Source organism: Terrapene carolina, unplaced genomic scaffold (assembly GCF_002925995.2).
Source record: "Terrapene carolina triunguis isolate 2854851 unplaced genomic scaffold, T_m_triunguis-2.0 Scaffold182, whole genome shotgun sequence".
Lineage (NCBI taxonomy): Eukaryota > Metazoa > Chordata > Testudines > Emydidae > Terrapene > Terrapene triunguis.
Window position 1 is genome coordinate 296,409 of NW_020664533.1, and position 19,607 is coordinate 316,015.

A 19,607-nucleotide genomic window follows, 5' to 3' on the forward strand; every position below is an offset into this window, starting at 1 on the left:
GGAACATTTCTTATACTTCAGATAGCACCTTACACATGGAAGGATTTTATTTTTAAAAAAGATACCCCTTTTAAAATTAGTAATTCTATCATGACAGTAGATCATGTATATATTTCAGAGCTCAGAACCTAACATCTAAGATGATTTCATTCCCTATTTAGTGTTGCAAAGCATCTTTGTCTCAACCCATAAGCATAACTCCCTAAAATACATTAGAAATAGTTACATTTTGGATCAGCTATTTCATTCAACGTGTATTGATTGGATTATGGATTACAATACATAAATCCTGACTGAAATTAATACACAAATATTTCAATGAGACACAAGAAAATTCAAAACCCACTTCAGGAAACAGTCCAGTTAGGATTGGCCTGATTTCATTAACCTTTCATAGCAGTCAGGTACCATAAAAAACTGAGGAAGACCATATACAATTGTAATGGGAAATGAAAAAAAGAATATGCTGGAACTGCAGCTTGAAGTCAAATAATGTAACATTACAGCTTATGTTTTTCTACAGTCGGCTTTCAGAAGGGTGAAAACAGCCAACTGTTTAGAAAGGCAGTAATTTAACAAAGAGGTTTTTGCAGCAAACCTGCAAATATTTTTATATTTTACAGTCTGCTGGATGACATAAGTGGAGACAAGAAAACATCCACTCTAGACACTCATGTCCTCTCCCCTAAAAAAAAAAAAATCAAACCAAAGGGGGCAGGGGTAGGGGGGATGACAGCATATCACAATTTCACCTGTACATGCACTCAGGTCCCTTACCAGATTGAAATACAGAGGGACAAACATGAGATTTCATCTTCCAATGTGGCAAAGTGTGCACCGAACCACTAAGAACTCATAAAAACGGTGCTGTTCTCTTACTAGTATGACTCTACCAAAAAAAAAACAAAAAAAACCGCAAACATTTCTAAAAACTGTAATGTTGAAACACCTTCACTCTTTGAACAGAACTAAATAGCTCAAAACCAGCAAAGAACTGCATGCTGTGAGATCTTAATAATATGTCCTTTTTGGCTCATTGAGCTTAAATAGGAAGACATAAAATTCAGAAATAAGTGTGTATGTGATATCAAAGGGAGAGCACATAATGTTTTCTACTCGTTTGGGAGTGACTGCATTCAGCCTTATGTTGTGGGCAATTTATTAACTGAGAATCTTACAGAGAATGTGTACTCTTACAGTAGTTCGTTATGCTAGTACTGGCAAGACACAAGAAGGGACAGAATGCTCCTCCTCCCCCTACTGTTTTCAGTGTCCAATAGAGGGGAAATCTGTCACTTTACAACTTAATTATTCTTTAGTGCTGTAAGGAAAAATGCTGCTCTACAGAGGGGACTCAGAATTTTGTGAAGGGGACATTAAACCCAGCAATGGTAAACTGGCAAAGGAATTCCACTCCGGATTTTCAAAAGGTCCTTAAGGGTGTTTGAAAATCAATGGGAATAACCAACCTTAGGCACATATGAAAATCCCACCCTCCATAAATAAATACCCCTTTGTGTGGGGGTGGGTAGGTAAAAGGGATAGAAAGTTAAAAATATGTTGGTAGGTACACAGTTGTGCTACACTTCAAACACTGCTTCACATATATGTATTAACCTGTATGAGAACCATACAACTGCTGTGCTGCTGTTCATAGATTACATTTTGACTTTAGAACCAATTTGCAGCAGGCTACCGCATCTTGGGTGCGCATACTTGCGTATTAGATACATATATAAAATTTTGGCTCAATGGATATCACTGTGTTTGGTCAACTTCAGTCCCCATAGAATAAACATTGGTCAGACCACACGAACACATCAGTTAAGAAAGATGAGTTAACCTACCTTAAGTTGTCCTATTTCTTTAAACTTATAAACTTCAAATTCCCAGAGTTCTGTGTTTTTTCCAAGTATTTTCTGACATTTTCTGAGGGAAAAATGACAGCAATTACAAATAAAGTTACATGTATGGACGAACAAAAACATGATTGTGTTGGCTATGTTCCCTCTACTCCCTCCACCCTCCAAACCAGGCACCTTTCAAGGCCCTGTGTTTTAGCAGTCATTATTCAAACAAGGTGTTCTGGACACCACTTTCTTCAGAGCATATCAACACCATTCCTTCGGCATCTAGAAAGGGTCAGTAGAGTAACAGGAGTGATATTCACACCCTCTTTTCCAGCAGCAAAATGTGCCATCCCACCTCTGTTGCCACCCACTGCCGATCCAGGACCTGAACTTTAATCCCCACATAATAAAAAAAACCTCAAGAATATTCTACTACTGTATTCCATTATTTGGGTGTCATCAACACAGGTAACAAATCTGCAGTTTGCAGTCTCCTATTAGCATGAAGGAAACTTCATCAGCTACACAGATTGCTACCTTTATCAGCCTATATACAGGTAAGTTCTCAATTAGTAGAGATTCTGAGCAACTGCAGCTTCCATTCACTTATGGAGTTTTCTGGTGTTCAGCAGTTCTAAAAACCAGAATTGTTTAAGTGCTTAAATATGGATTTAGGCACTTCATTTCATGTAGCCAGATTTGAAACTTTTAGTCTAAATAAAGTGTGAAGTATAATTATTATTGTGAATTATTTTCTGAGCATGTAACAATACTGAACACTGATAAGTCTATGACACAAATCAAGTGGATTCAAATGATAGTTTAAATAGCAAGGATATAATGTGGTCTAGAAGAATTAAATCCCACTCTTAAAATATGTGTAGTATGTTTCTAACAGCTAAAATGATTTATGTGACTAGAAATCAAAGTAGCAAACTTGCAGTTGTTTCTATCTATATAAATTAAAGGACAAGGGTAAAACAAATATCACTGGATTCCAATGAATCAAGGATTGCTTTATCTATTTCACACATGCATTATACATAATCATATGCACAGCAAAGACATTCCTAAATATATTACCTGGCAGCCAAGTCATACTCTCCTTTCTCCACTAGATGATTTATATAGGCTAAGCCTATGTCCTAAAATAAAGGAGAAAATGTAAAAATGTGACAAACTAGCTATAAAAGTTCCAAAGTCAAACATTCTTGAAGAATCAAGTCTTTAACTGCTGTAATAAACCTTTCAGTTCTGTTTACATTCAGTGGCTTGTTAGGTCAATCATCAGTGCTTATTTCTCAGGGATATCTCCTCCTAAGCCCCTGTTCCCACTTAGAAATAAGCACCTGTACATAAATCACACTGAAAAACTCACTTTAAAATCTCATCTCTTGACCATATGACACTCTTTTAAATAATTTCTCATGACTTCTCTAATATTGAGATGAATATACTACTTCCCAAGTCTTGAGTGGGGCTCAAAATGTGTATTTAGACATTCAACATTTGAGTCACTTAGATCAGGATGATAAAATGTTGACCCTGACATGGGACACTTTCTGCATCAACAAAAAGAAAGGTTTGGTGTATGGGGGAAGAGAAAAGCAGCGCATCTGCTGAGAACATAACTCCAAGAAATGCTCCATAAAGTAGAGGAATTACTGATAATTTAACAAGCTGCTCATTTTATTACACAGAAGTAGGGAAAGGAAACTAAGTTACAGGCTTTATTATCTAAAAAGCACTAAATCACACCAGTGCTATTCAAGCTACTTTAGAGATCTGTCTGCATTTACATAATAAATCCTGTCTCAAGAGTTTACCCCATTACTCAGCTGTAAATTATCTGCTGTGCCTCAATTGAGACACTACTTGGTATTTTGACCATTAAAAAAAAAAGCATCCATTTATTATCTGATGTGATCACATCAATGCTCAGAGATGATGATATCACAGCTTTACACAGGTGAAGCTGATGGGACTACACACAAGGCTCACAGAACAACTTACGTCAAGCAATAGCATGGAAAGGGGCTGAGGGTCCTAACTAGTGAAGGAACTACGTAAGGGATTCTACTATAGTCGTGCTTAGATTGGGGTGGCAAGCAGAGGCCAGTATGGGGAAAGAGTATGGGGACTGGATTTGTACTTATGCAGATCAGGTGACCCTTGCATCCTGTGTAAGTGGTGCTGAAGGGGTGTGGCCACTATGACAACCTATAGAATCTTTGGGAGGCGCTTACTGTTACATGACCCTGTCCCCTGCTTAACTGTGTATGTTGAATATATTTTGCCACTTAATCCCTGTGGACTTTACCTGCCGTGGGCCTGATCCAAAGCCCAGTAAAGTCAACTGGAATTCTTCCATTGATTTCAGTGGGATCTGGATCAGGCCCAGCAAGCTAATAACTGTGGCTTCATGTGCATTAATTGGATTCAGAGCCGGCTCCAGGCACCAGCTTGCCAAGCAGGTGCTTGGGGCGGCCACTCTGGAGAGGGGCAGCACGTCCAACTATTCGGCGGCAATTCGGTGGACTGTCCCTCACTCCCGCTCGGAGCGAAGGACCTCCCGCCGAATTGCCGCCGCAGATCGCGATCGCGGCTTTTATTTATTTATTTTTTGCGCCACTTGGGGCGGCAAAAACCCTGGAGCCGGCCCTGATTGGATTTCATCCTAACCTAACACATTTTACAAGCCATATATTAATAGAGCATTTCTCTTTTTACTTTCCGTCCAGGACTTGCTTTCCGGTTTCTATATTTCACAGGCAACTAAAGTATGCAAGGAACTGAACTCCCTGCATGTTACATTCTGGTGATGCCATCAGCTCTTAAAGGGGAAAACAGACTTTTGCACTCAGCTGGGACAAGTAAAACACTTTCAGGCTATTTCTAAAATGAATTTATTTGTAAATTTCAGGGTACACTTGCAATTTAACTATGAATTAAAAATCTCAATCAATGCTTTGTGCTTATTCTTTAAATACCACATTTCACCTTTGAAAGGTAAGCCATCAACTCAATATCTAAGTCAATTAAAAAAAAGGACTTTTTGATTGGACTGGTTTTTGATGATTCACAATATTTTCCTATTTTACAAAATATCGCTATTTCCTCTTATTGCTGTGTGTAAGACCACACAAGCAACAGGGAAAATAACTATACAGGGGTAAACAGTGACTACTATGTAAAAGGCAGGGATTTTTAAAATAGCTTATGGGAGTTAGTACCCATTTCCCACTGAATTTAAACAGGATTTAGTGTCTACCACCTTCCATAGGCTCCTTTGATCATTCTAGCCAAGAAGGTGTTGTCTTACACAGAAAGTAAAACTGAAAAAGAAATTAGTTTTTCTCTAGTGACTTTCAGGTACTATAATATTAGGTGTTACCCAAAATAACAGCAGGTAAAAAAACAAACAAAAAAAGAGTAGTACAATTTGTAAGTTCACCATTTTGTGCTTCCATTCTGTGGTTTGGGACTGACCTCAGGAATCTGAACATTGGTTGGAAAGTGTATAACTATTGTCTGGAATAACGTGGACAGACAAATATAATAACCAACATTCCTATGATGAATATAAAGCACCAGGCAGTATTCTAAAGAGCAAAAAATATATATTTTTTTTATTTTGAAGTTTTTAACTTACCAAAATCCTGTGTTTTTTTATGGTCTTCTGACTGATTTCAGCTGCCATCAAAGCCTCCTATATGATAGAAAAGTGACATACAAGCCAGATATACAAAACTTCTACAAAGAAAGCTCTAGAACTGCATAAATCAAACCCTTTTTATTGTGCCTTGTGTTTGAAGCACTAGAATTTTTAATGCCATGGTTGAATGAACAGCTTAGAATTCATACTCAGACAAAAGCAGTCAACCAAAAAGAAAACTACTTTTGTTTCCATATGGGTTCACTCCACATTAGTATATTAGGATCAAATTTCAAGACTATGACACACTATATAATGCAATACCATTGGTTAATGTTCAAACAAAAATCCTCTGCTAGAAAACCTATATGAAAAAGCTGTTTGAGAAAAGATATAATTTTTTTTCTTATACTCAACCAAAATACTTCTCCAGTCAGAATGGTTTTTTCATTAAGTTTAATTTGTAGTTCTTCCTTTAACTACTTCAAATGTGCAGAAACAGACATGGCTTTTTAAAAGCAAAATGAAAAAAGTGAAAGCTTAATTTAGATTACAACACAAGCCAGTCACTGATTATTAGCCTAGGAGGGCTTTCACCAAGACACACACAGCTACCACTTGAAAGGTGCTTGAGTCTTGTGGGACCCACTGCAGTGTTTTGCATAACTACAGAACTGCATTCACCATTTTGAATGTATTCCTCAGAAGAAACAAATCCTCATGGAGGTTTTCAAGATAATCTGCATCAGGGATATCAAAATTTAGTTAACCACAGAAATACCTGCCAAATGGGGATGAGACCTATGTTCTTTTTTCCCAGACATTTGTTTTGAAATTGACTATAAAACACATGCATTCAGCTCATTAGTACATTTAAATTAACCTTTGCAAATTTCTTTAAACAGCCTACAAAGTCCTCTGATTCACTATGGGAAATCAGAAACCAGAAAAGTTGGGTATTGCATTAATATTGCCTATAAGGTTCCACTTAAAGACACATTGCAAATTCTGGAACCAATACTAGGTGCCTAAAATCAATATCTGGCACCTAAATAAATGACCAGATTTTTTCAAAGAAGTGGAGCACCTTAGTTCCTAGTGTAGTCACTTACCACTGCTGGTGTTCAGCAATTTTCAGAATCTGGCTACTTTAGGCACCAAAAATTGTATATTTGGTCCTAAATTATTTAATACTTTAAAAACCGTGCCACATATAAAAGAAACTACATCTTAGCTGGAGCTGTATGTGTTACCCTAATCCATCAACCCTCTTTCAATATCTAATGCCTCAGAATGGTGACTTCTGATGCAACTAAAGTGAACCTCTTTTCTTTAATCAGTTTGGATGGACCCAAAACAACAAAGAATATCTGATTTCCAGTTCATTTCTTCAAAGCCAAATAGCATCACTAATTTTAGTGACATCTAAAACATTTCGACAGAGACACACCCTTTCCATCAACTACACATTTAGGCTCCAATCTTGCAAAGATTTACACAATGGGACAGCATGTGTGAGTAAAGCTACACACATGCTTATGTGACTGCAGGATCAGGAACTAAAGTTAAAATAAGGCCTTCCCAGTCACATGGGATGGCAACATTACTATGGAGAACAAGACTTTCAAACATAAGAAATTGAAGATAATGTGATAAAAATTACTTCATATTTCTTCTTTTCAAGAAGCCAGTCAATGTGGTCATCTTGGTCCCGCTCTTTAGCCACAACAATATCTCTTGGACTAATAATGTAAAACAGCGATTCACCCTCTGAATGCTCTGCAAACACATGACATTTTATTATTTTATTTTCCTAAAGAAAAGCCTTGCATTTTAGTTCATCTTTCGGAGAAAAAAATAAATAGAGATGCAACCAAGACAGCAAGAATATGACGACTTTGGGTGCGCTATGCTCCAATAAATTAAAACTGATTTAAACCGCAAAATAGCTTTCAAAACTCACCACAGCTTATTTAAAATTCGGATTCATCCTTCATGTATAAATGTTATGATGGTTTAGAACACAGAGTTATACTGTCAGAGGGTTATTATACGATTTAGTCTGCAATAAACCCACCTTCCCCATCAAAGTCAAGGACATCAAAAGCATAAGTGATAGACGCCATAACCCCAGGGGACTTGGTACATCATTACAGCAATGCATTTGCAATGCTGTAATTTAAGGTTATATTTTATATTCACCAATACTTTAAACTCTTAGTTTGATTAAGCTTGATGTAAAAATTCACTCAAAAAAGGTAAAATCTTGCAGAGAAGATGACTGCTCAAAAGTGCATTTCTTTCCCCAAAGCCTGGAAAAAAAATCTTCTCAATATTTTGTAGACACAGGGATGAAATTTGCCCTAACGCTATCTACACACACACACACACACACACGTGCACTTATACAAACACAAAACAATTTTTTGTACACAATATATTCTAAACCATCAAAAAGTTCATACATGGTAGATGAATCAGAATATTCATTGAACAGTGGAGCACCATAGTGGGGACCAGCTTTGTGTTTGGGCACAGGTATAAAGCAGCCCCAATTCTGTGATGAGAGCACAATGGTTTGGAGACTGGCAGAGGGTATACTGCATTTGCAATTATTTAAGGGTATGGATGTGCATTCAGGTTTGGCAGGCCTACTTTGATTTGAAGTTGACTGTATGAGATACTTGCTGCTGGGTAAGATGTTTAAATCAGACTCTGCTTTGAGACTCCAGAAGGGACCATTATGATCAGTGCTTAATTTGTAATGAAAGAGAGGCTGGGACTCAAACAATTTTTTTACATTTATAACTGATGCAGCAAGCCTAGAGATGCCGGGGCTCAGCCCTGGCACAAAGCAAGCACGGATTATGATCCTCCTGCATAACATAGGCTATATAATTTTACCCAATTGTTTCTGCATCAAACCCATAACTTTTGTTTGAACTAGAGCATGCCTGTTTAGAAAGACAACCAATCTTGATTTGAAGACTTCAGGCAATGGAGAATCCACCACATCCTTAGGTCAGTTGTTCCAATGATTAAACTGCCTTCATTGTAAAAATTTGTGCCTTACTTCTAGTCTGAATTTGTCTAGCTCCAGCTTCCGGCCATTGGATCTTGTTATTCCTCTGTCTGCTGGATTAGAGAATCTACTATCAAATCTCCTCTCTGTATAGGGGACCGTTAATAGTCCTTGTAGCTCTTTTTCTGAACCGCTGCCAATTTATAAATATCCTTTTTAAAGTGCGGACACTAGAACTGAGCACAGTATTCCAGGAATGGGCTTATTTTGCCATATATCAAGTAATGCTACCTCCCTACTCCTACTCTATATTCTCCAAGGATCACTTTTAGTCCTCTTAGCCACAACATCACACTGAGAGTTCACGTTCAGCTGGTTACCCATCATGACCCCCACAGCCTCAGGGGCGCTGCTTTCTAGGAGATATCCTTTATCCTGGAGACGAGGCCTATGTTCTTTTTCCCTAGATGCCTGTTGTGAATTTGGCCTTAAAACACACATTTAAATGAGCACAAGTGATCCAGATCATTCAGTATAATCTACTTGTCTTTATTATTTACCATGCCACCAATCTGTGTGTCATCTTCAAACATTACCAGTAAAGATAATATTTTTTCTTCTGGATCACTGATAAAAAAGATATTGATTAGCACTGGGCCAAGAACACATGACAACAGAATCTCATGATAAACAACCCAACTGGATGAGGATTCCACATCAATAATTACTTTTTTGAGATCTGTCAGTTTTTAATTCCCTTAACGTATGCGGCATTTTGTACAGTGCTAATTCTTTTAATCAGAAGAGGATAGAATAGCACCCTAACCACTGGGCTAAATCTTGGGAGACCCAGGTTCAATTCCCTACTCCACCACAGTTCTCATATATGACCCTGAGCAGTCACTTAGGATGAGATTTTTAAAGTTATTTAGGTGCCTATAGATACAGATCGGCTCTCTGTAGGATTTTCAGAAATGTCTAGCCATCTAACTCCCATTGAAATTAGGTGCATTTAGATGCCTGAATACCTTTAAATAGCTGGCCCTTAGTGTCTCAGTTCCCCATATGTAATATGGGGATAACAGTACTTCCCTACCTCACAAAGGTGACATGCAGATAACACGATGGATAAAAATCTATGTTTTCAAAAATGGAATTTAAATAATATTTTTATTTAAATTAAATGCAATTTTTAAATAAACTTATTTAAAATTAAATTTAAAATGATTACTATCCTGTTCTGTAACTATTGTTCTTTGAGATGCATTGCACGTGTCCACTGCCCTTCAGGTGCGCGTGGGCACAGTGCACCAGAACCAGAGTTGTTTTTAACTTAGTCCAGGCAGTGCATGCACCTTCACGTATTCACATTGCTAACTGATGGTATAAAGAACAGAGCTGCCCCTGACCCCTCTCAGTTCCTTTTGACTAGATAGACTCCTACATAGCAGGGAAGGAGGGTGGGCTGAGGAATGGACATGTGCAAAATATCTCAAAGAACAGTTACACAACAGGTTAGCAACTGTTTTTTCTTCGAGTGATTGCACGTGTCCATTACACCTCAGGTGACTCACAAGCAGTTCAGACTAGAGGAAGGTTTGGGAGTCTAGCTGAACAACTGAAGAACCACTCAACCAAATTTGACATAGTTTCTGGAAAGCATAGTGCTTTGTAAAAGTATGCACTGATGACCAAGTTGCAGCTTTACAAATGTTTCTTAGAGGTACCCGAGCCAGAAAAGCTGCAGAAGCTGTTAGGGATCCTGTGGAGTGAGCTACAAACCTGCGTGGTGGAGGTACTATGGCCATGTCATAGCATAGACTTATGCAGAATGAAATCCACCATTATATCCTCTGCATAGAAACTGGGAGGCCTTCCATCCCCTCTATAACTGAAATAAACAGCTGGTTAGACCTTCTAAAAGATCTAGTTCTGTTCAAGTAAAACATTAAATGTCCTTCTGATATCCAAGGTATGAAGCCTCTCTTCATTCTTATGAGAACATGGCTTAAGAAAAAAGGATGGTAAGTATACGGCTTGATTAAAGAGGAACTTCCAGACTACTTAGTGAGGGACTTTGAATGAGGACATAAATATATTTTGTCCCTACAAAAAAACCATGTATGGAGGGTCAGCAACCAGGGCACATAACTCTGTCACCTTCCTCATGGAGGTAATGGCCACAAAGAATGCTACCTTCATAGACAGATGTAACAAAGAAGTGATGCCCATTGGCTCAAAAGGCAGACCTATTAGCATTGCCAGTACCAAACTGAAGTCCAAGAGAGTTGTGGGATCTGCTATTAGAGATGTAAAGCCTGACCAAACCCTTTAAGGGTCTAATGGTTATAAGGTTAGAGAACACTGATCTGCTCTCTGTCGGTGGGAGGAATGTGGAGATAGGAGCCTGATTGTCTTCATAATGGCTCAGGACCTGCTAGGCGACTTTGCAGCAGGAGGAACAGTGGAAGATTTTGAAATGGGAGGGATTCCAAAAAAGTCAGTCGGGTGGCATAGGACCCCAGCCATAACTGTTCCATGGGTCTTGGTCTCTGGAACATCTTCCAGTCAGATAGGTACTAAGCTCTTCCTGATGGTGGCGGTGACTGATGCGGCTTCCTGTCACGGAAAGGTGGTGCATACGAGGTAACCTTGGACTCCAAGTCATATCCAGAGTACTCGGACAGCCACAGTGGTGCTGTGCCACTCTGTGCTAGAGACTGAAAAAGTCTGCCAGATGATGCCAGTACTGAGAATAACATACTAGGCTTACAACTGGGCTGGGCTGGACAGGACAAGAAAGAGTTGGACCAATGACAGTGGGGAAAGACTTCAGTAAACAAGTCCACGTGCTCAAACTACCAACCACTGACGGAAATGAGGGGGTCCTTTATTACATTGATCAATTGTACCAGGTGGTAAAGGCAAATGCACTGCCCTGATGGATCTGCTACGGGAAAAATATCTTCTCTGGCTTTGGTGCACTGGGCACACATACACGTGAAATAGAATGGACATGTGCAATCACTCAAAGAGGAATCTACATTAAGTCCTAAACTTATTATAATCTACTAAAATAATTTACATTGTTTAAATTAAATAAAAAAAATATTAAGCTGTACATGCTTGCCACCAAGTTTTTAAAAAAGCCACACCACTGAACTTGTAGAAATCACTGGCTAAGCACCTGGAAGAAGAGTTTGTTGAAGTGCTAAACAAGCTTTTGACAACAGTAGCGCCTTCTACAGGTGCACAGACAACATTTTCTTTATTTCAATTTATTCAACTAGTTCAGTTTAATGACTAGTTCATTCAAAGCTAAGGAACCAATTGGGAGCTGAAAAAGCAGAAAAGCTTGTTTTCCTCTTCCAATCTCTATGGAAAAAATATAGGTGCAAGAGGGTAAGATCTACTATTTCTAAAATCCGGAAGAATATGGTGATCAGAAACTATCAGTTCAATTAATTTACTACAGACAATACTTCCTCTGTTTAAGTAAGTCAGTTAGCTTTAAATGCAAAACATGTTTAATATGCTTTGATAAGCTTTGTTTTTCTTACGTATCCAGCACTTAAGGTAGTTTTATTTAATAAAAAACTAAAAAGCTGCTTTAGTGTATTTTAATTGAATTTTAATTTCCTTCCACACAGAGCTTGACTCATCAGTCACCATTTTCTAACATAATAAAAAAATTATAATCTGAATAAAGGTAAATTAAGCTATATAAATCTGCATACATATAGTGTATTCTCCTGGTTAGCAGGAAGAAATACCAAATTTAGGGTAAAGACTATATTTAGTTGCAAATCTACATGTTTTAATAGTTACCAATTAATTGGAATCAACCTTTCTTTAGGAAAATAAAAAGTACCAATGTAAAACACAATTAAGATCAATGATTTAAATCAAGGTTTCCTGCTTGCTGATCTAAATCGTGATTAAAATAGGTGATTTAAATTGCTTTGATTTAAACCAATCCACCCTGGAGGTTCAATACATTAAAGATCGCGAGGGACATAGATTCTATGGTAATGGGGGCCATAGAAGTACCTCGGATAGTACCACAAGGCATTCTCTGGCTAAGTCAAATGCCTTACAAAAATTTAAGTAATTTTTAAGTAAAATTTAGTGCAGTTACCATTAATCAGCCAAATGTGTAATCCCATTAATCAGCCAAACGTGTAATCTCATCAATAAACTATATCAAGTTGTATGACTAGTCCTATTTTTCTATTAAGCCTGTTGACCAGCATTAATTATGCTACCCTCCCTTTAATTCTTCATTGATGGCATCGCATATCCAGCACAGAATAGAAGTCCCAGTCATGGACCAGGAGTCCATTGTGCTAGGTTCTGTACAAACGAAGAAAACAATTATTTGACAAAATTAGTTAATAGAGGTTAACCCAGATGTTGTGGACAAACCTCATTGGCAGCATTGGTACAGATGGCATTATTTTGTGGTTAAATATATAACTTAATATATGTAATCTATGCAATTAAATATTCTCAGCATATAATACCAACAGGATATCCAACCAATGCAACACAGCCCAGGGAATATTATGTTGGAACTTTAATTTTTTAATATCTTGACATTTTGTAATTTTAACTTAGCAACCTTAACATTGCATTAAGTCATGTTTGTGCAGTACACAGAACAAATTGCCATAGATAGATATTGACAGAGGCACTAGAGGATAGGATAGCAATTTAATGGTCTGACTTCTACAAGACTAATTAGGCAAGGATATTGTTACCAAAAATAAAAAACAAAACAAAAAACTAACAAGAGTCATTGAAACGTCTCACCTAAATGATAATCTCTACATTCGTTTTCTTGGAATCCTCTAACAGTCAGAGCATCAGAGGAGATCTCCTCACAAGACTCAGGTAAGGGTTGAATAATATCCAGTCTAGGTCTTGCACAATATTCCATTTCCTGGGAAAAATTCAACCACAAAAATGTGTGTTATGCAATTTGTCTTCTTTATATCAACCGATGGTCACTTGAGAACAAGATTTAAATACAAACTTCTGCCACAGAGTTTTCCAGAAGGATACCCATTGTTGACAATAGACATGCCCAAATTGTCAGTATCAGACTTAACTTCCCAGTTCTCTGTAGCTATAATGTGGTTATCACCAGAAGAAACAAACAGCTGAAATCTTCCTTCACTGTGTTTAGTGAATTTATACAATTATGTCACCATTTGAGGAGAGTGGAGTAAATTTTCTACAATGTGAATGGAGAAGAGGGGAGGGGAAAAAGCTTTCCACAAATATGCATTCAAATTTGAAAGCAAATTTCAATTTAGCCATGACTCACTATCCTTTCATGTTCACTTTTTGCAAACAGAGCTTCGTGAAAAGTGATTTTAGCTCAAATATTCACCAGATATGAACATCAAATTGTGTGTTCAATTGTAAATTTTGCAGTTCATAATTTGTGAGCTGTTGATTAGTTTTGGAACATAAATCACATGGTAATGTTCCTATTCTTTCTTTGGTTTTCCCTTAAGTTATGTAACCAACACAGAGCAAAATACACGTCACAAATGACTACACAATTCGAATTTTGCATTCTGTTAGCTACATAATTGCACATTAGTGATTCCACAGTTAAGGACACACTGAGATTTGCACTTACATCAAAGATTAAAAATTGTTTGGTATGTATGAATAATATACTGTACCTTAACCAAACACACAGCAATTATAGTATGGAATTAATTTTCTAAGAATTCAGAATTAAATCAGTTACCTCAGACTGATTAAACAGATTTTTAAATGGGCTCTACCACTTTTTTGTGGGGGTGCATCCAACCTTATGTTTGGTCCTGTCTAGCAAATAAAATTCCTGATTTTTGAGATTTGAAAAGTAGCTTACTTCTAGATGATAGCAAAAGTTACTAATGTATAAATTAGTGATTTAACAGCACTACTAATATTTCTAACGGCATCACAATGATTGTCACCTAGTATATTTATCAACCAATGGATTTCGAGAATCTGAGTTTTCAGTTAAAAATAAATAAATTAGCGGGCTAGATCTTCGGCTGTGTCCAATCCCTGCAGAGCACAGCCCCACAAAGGAGCAGGTTGCAGCAACCTGATTCTGGGCTTAACTGTATACTACTGCCAGCCCCAGGTTTTTTTTGAATCAGGGTGGATTTCAGTCTAAATTTATCCTTTAAGCGTCCAGTCAAAGTAGGAGCATATTAATCTGAAAGTAATCTAGAATTCTTGATACACTGACGAGCTCCAGTAATGGGAACATAGGGAGTCTGCTGTGGGTATCTTTAGGTGAAGTGGCATAAAGTTGGGATTGGACTTTCACCTGTGGTTGGTTATTCTCGGATTTTGGGGTCAGGGGAAACTGCTGGCTTTACAGCCTTGCATTTTTAATTATGCCAAGGCCCCAGCACTGCCACATTAAAAAAAAAAAAACAAAAAAAAAACCTGGTTATGAATCAAACAATAAATAATGGAGTACTTAGTGAAGATGCTACCTACGCTCTCCCATCAACGTAGGTACTCCACATCCACGAAAGGTGGCAGCAATGTTGATGGGAGAAGCCCTCCTGCTGAGGCAGAACTGTCTACACCAGCGGTTCGATCAGCATGTGGTTCTTCTACACCCCTGAGCAACATGTTTATACCGACGTAAGTTTGTAGTGTAGACCAGGGCTAAGAAGTGGTCAGCTTAAGTCATTGGTTCAAATCTAGTCCCAGTTTGGAATGACTGAAAGTTATTTGCCAGTCATGAAATGAGTTGGTGGGCTCATTAGTTCACAACAGAATTCTACAACACAGAGATCATCACGGATGGTAACTGTCACCCTTGCTGGCAATCACAGCAGAGAGATCTAACTATTAGGTACCTGAGACTGAACTACTCTATCCCCCCTTAAAGACATGGCCCTCTCCAGGTCACAGCAGAGGTATATAGGCAGGACAGGAAGAGGAACCCTTCACAGCATCTGCTCACCCTCTGTATGTTTGCTTTGGACAATTAGAGGGGTTCAGTTTGATCAGCTTGGCATCTTTCAGAGGCTCTGCATTCGTGTTTCGAAAAAACCACAAAACAAATGCAAATACATTAAAGATCTCTCTCTGCTATGATCTACTATTGCTTGACTGGAAATTCTCTTTCCCTCCTTGTTCCCTGAAGCAGTCAGAATGTCTTTCACCTTTCCCATTTACTTCTTGCTTTATCCCAGCTCTTTTCCAATACTACTTTTTCATTAACAACGACTTCCAATTTCCTTGTTTACTAGCATTTCACCCTCCCATTTCCCTTTTCATTTGTTACCTTGCTTTCTCTCTCTCTCTCTCTCACATACACACACACACACACCCCAGAGGAATTACTGTACTAGCTCTCTTGGGAGAAGCTGCTGTGGCCTTTTTTTGGGGGGGGGGGGGGCTTAAAATAAATAAATAAAAAATAATCTGACATCCTGCAATAGTGCTAGAAGCTAACCCTATTGATTTCAATAGATTTGAGCATTAGTTTGAGCCTACAGCATTTCATTGCCTAGCAACAAGTTGCTTAAGGTTACTATAGCGATGACTGTCTAACGCAGGCACACTATCAAAGAGATGATCAAGAACATCTGCCACTCTTATATTGGGGCTTCAGGGGCTTTCCTTTCCCCACTTTTTACTGTGTATTCTGAAACAAATATATGAGGCAGGCATGGTTGTTTCCCTCCTGGTAGTGATGTTAATTCCAAGTGCTATATATTTACAAAAACATACAGTGCACAAAACAGATGTCTCAGAGGCGAAGGAAACAATCAGCTGCTCTCCCAGTAATTTCCACTGCCCCAACCACACTGACTTCTATTGTTAGAGCTGATCAACTTCACTCTCTCATTCCTGCAAATGCAGTGTCAGCAAGTTGCCCCTCCTTTCAGCTGGCTGTATCCTTCATTCCTTCTCATACACAAACACCAGAAAAGATTGAGAGAGAGGCTTTCTTTGTTCCCCCCAAGGAACAAAGGAGACCAGATAGCAGGGCCTCTAAAAGGTAAATACACTAGTCTTCAACATAACCTCTGTAAATCTTATTTTATAGGTCAAGGAAATCGTATCCATTGTTTACTACAGACTAAGTTAATGAAGAATCATTTCACAGATAATCATTGTGTCTAATTTAAACCTGAGGAGGTTTTGCGCTGCTGTGCAACTCTAACACCAAAGTAATTACCGTTTTCTCAGAAACCTCCTTTACGTATGAAAGTACAACAAGCTGGTCGCAGAGAGGTGCAAGTCCACTGATGTAGAATTCAGTATCGAACTGGAAAACTGCAACACAGGAAAGACACAGATTTATAGAAGAGCATGAGCCACTCTCCAATAAAAACATGGATCTGATTTTCAGAGATGGCCAGCTGTGCATGCTCAGCATCTCAAATAAATTAGGCCCAAGGTATACAACAAGCCAACAGTATCCCTTGTTAGACTCACTGGGTGACAGAAGATTGCAACTTGCAAATGAAACTAAATTAAGGGTTAGGAAAAGAAACATCTTGGGCTCCATCACATGCTATCAATGAAATAAGAGGGGTCATGTGGATTTTCAGTAGCTGATCGCATAACACAATAGGACGCAGAGCTAGAGGCAGAGTTAGTGCAGTTTACACAAAGTAGTAAGAGCATTTTCCTATGGTCATTAAATTGTGGAAACTCACTTAGTGGTGCCCCCTAAAGCTATCGGTGTGATATATGAGAATCCTAAGATTATTATTTTATCATCAGCTTAAGCTTCAATGTGATTTTTATAAGCAGAATCAAGATTTTAAAAAAATGTTAGCTGATATTTACTTTTTTGGCCTGATTTGTAAAACTGAACATGAATTTCCAAGATCACTTTTGAACCCAGGGGATTTGAATGCTGACTATAATTGTGCTGGGGGATAGGGTTTCAAAAGACAGTTGAATGTTTATTTTTTTTTAAAGTTTTGTTTCAGTATACAGTGAACCACAACAACATTTACCTCACCTGAAATGAGGTTTACATTTGTAACATTTAACATTAGGGAGCATATTGCTGCTTTTTCTCTCTTTGATCCTTGACCACCACATGGTTGACATAAATATACACAGAGAAGAAGATCTGCAAGTGATTGCATTTGGACTAGAAAGATGCATTTTGTATAACCCTAGATGTAGATCCAGGGCACAGTGATTTTCATTTCCATTTTAGAAGAATCTGAGCATAGATAATGAATGTGTTACCATTAGTTACCACTAATTTAATTAGAACAAGAAGGAAATGCACTGTAATCTTGAGTGATAAAATAAAAGAAAGGATCATAAAAGAAATGGGGAGGAAAGAGGGGAAATAATCATCCATTAAGTAAGAAAAACTGCTATGAAATAAGAGTTAAATGTAACATTTGTCTCTAAAGGAATAAGCAAATATAGATATATAAAAAAAATTAACACAGACCCTGTGACATCATTGTGGGATGAATGCATCACATAAGGTTAAACATTCAAACAACAATATCCCTGGGTAGAATATGCTGACATTTTTAATCCTTTATGCAATTATTTTGTTCTGTCCTGCAAGATTGACAATGCTGCTCGGAATATATCACGTTTTGAGTGCTGATTTTAGAACAGCTGATGTCAGAAACATTATCTACGTAATATATCTTGCTCCTGACATTCAATTTAGCATTTAACGACTGAAAGGAATACTCAAAGCAGAGAGTGAGAACTTGAAGACGACAAAATAAAATGGACAAAACGAAATACATTGGTTACGAGGAGGACAGAGGAATATTTATTGACAACTTATCAAATGGAGGCTAAAAAAGATGTCTACTGCTCTGAGACATTTAAAAAAGACTGAGGATTCAATTTGCGGTAAGAACATGGCACTTAGTGACATCTTTAGATTATTTAGAATGTTTTACCCATTTTCTTTCTAAATTCCATTGACTTTCAAACAGGACTACAGTCCCTAAGTCAATTAGGCACTTTTGAAAATTTTACCCTATTTGTCCACCCAGTGGTGAAGATGGGATAAACCAAAACAGCTGTTGGGCAAGAATGTTGCAGTAAGTTTTGTTCTCAGAGTTTCATTTTTCTGGTTTCAAGTTCAGCTTCTCTATAGCTCATCCTCCTCAAGAGACCTTGTTGAAATACAATGCTATAGTTCTCTTGCTACGGCCTTGAACAAAGAACATCTAGTACAAATGCTTCTTGTTTATCTGATAAAAGGCTTTGATACAGCTAATCAAAAGGCTTTTATTGAACAGATTACAAACATTATAGCCATACAGAACACAAGATAAGTAGTGAGCCAAATTAACCTAATGGTTACAGGTAGTTTGTTACGAGAGAAAGAGAACCACCCAATGAATAGCTATTCAAGAATTGTTATTAATTTGAACAGGATCGTGAAACTCTTAAACCAAAACTAGCATCCATATGCATTATGAGACCACATCCAAGTAAAACACATTTACGATTAAGGCGTACAGGAACCAAGATGCAAGATACACTGATTCAGATCAGTCCTGCTCTATGTTAGTCTGTCACAAAAAAAAATATTACTCAAAAGTAGCCCTACCCCTAAGCTACTTGTGCCTAAAATCTTTAAATATTAGCATTAAGTAAAATAAATATTTATGTGATTTTGTAACATTAGTGTTTGTGATTGGAAAGACCCATTTCTAAGAACCTTCCCAGACATTAAGTATTCCATTATTTACAGTAAGCTCTCTTTCTTCCATTACCCACCTAAAGGTTAGCTAATTTCTTTGTATTATTTTTGTAAAGTGATAATATTTCAAGGATGGAAGCATTTCCAGCCAGTAGGGAACCTGAATAGAAGAAACTACCAGACATTTCTAGGTTAAAAGATGTCAATTGTGATTCAAAATTAGGAAGGAAATGAAACTTTTTTTTAATAGTACATGAGAGGCCATGCATCAGAAAGCAAGGGCTCAACGGGAACTCTGCCTTTTCGTGGAAGTACAATGAAATAGTCCACATGAGAATCCTATATTTGTATTCAAAGGCAGCAGTGTGCCTCTACAGTTCACTGTAATTCTTCTCC

At 37.7% G+C, this 19,607-nt stretch overlaps 1 protein-coding gene across 1 annotated transcript in view; it reads right to left on the minus strand.

Moving 5' to 3' along the window:
* The window catches only part of LOC113407040 (vacuolar protein sorting-associated protein 41 homolog), a 141,655-nt gene that overhangs the window by 37,116 nt on the left and 84,932 nt on the right, over window positions 1-19,607 (minus strand). The window contains exons 11-16 of the mRNA XM_026654127.1: window positions 16,743-16,840; window positions 13,340-13,469; window positions 7,169-7,284; window positions 5,503-5,559; window positions 2,934-2,995; window positions 1,848-1,929 (exon numbers count right to left, since the gene is read on the minus strand). Of these exons, the coding sequence (XP_026509912.1) occupies window positions 1,848-1,929; window positions 2,934-2,995; window positions 5,503-5,559; window positions 7,169-7,284; window positions 13,340-13,469; window positions 16,743-16,840 (545 nt within the window). The remainder of the gene's footprint in view (window positions 1-1,847; window positions 1,930-2,933; window positions 2,996-5,502; window positions 5,560-7,168; window positions 7,285-13,339; window positions 13,470-16,742; window positions 16,841-19,607) is intronic.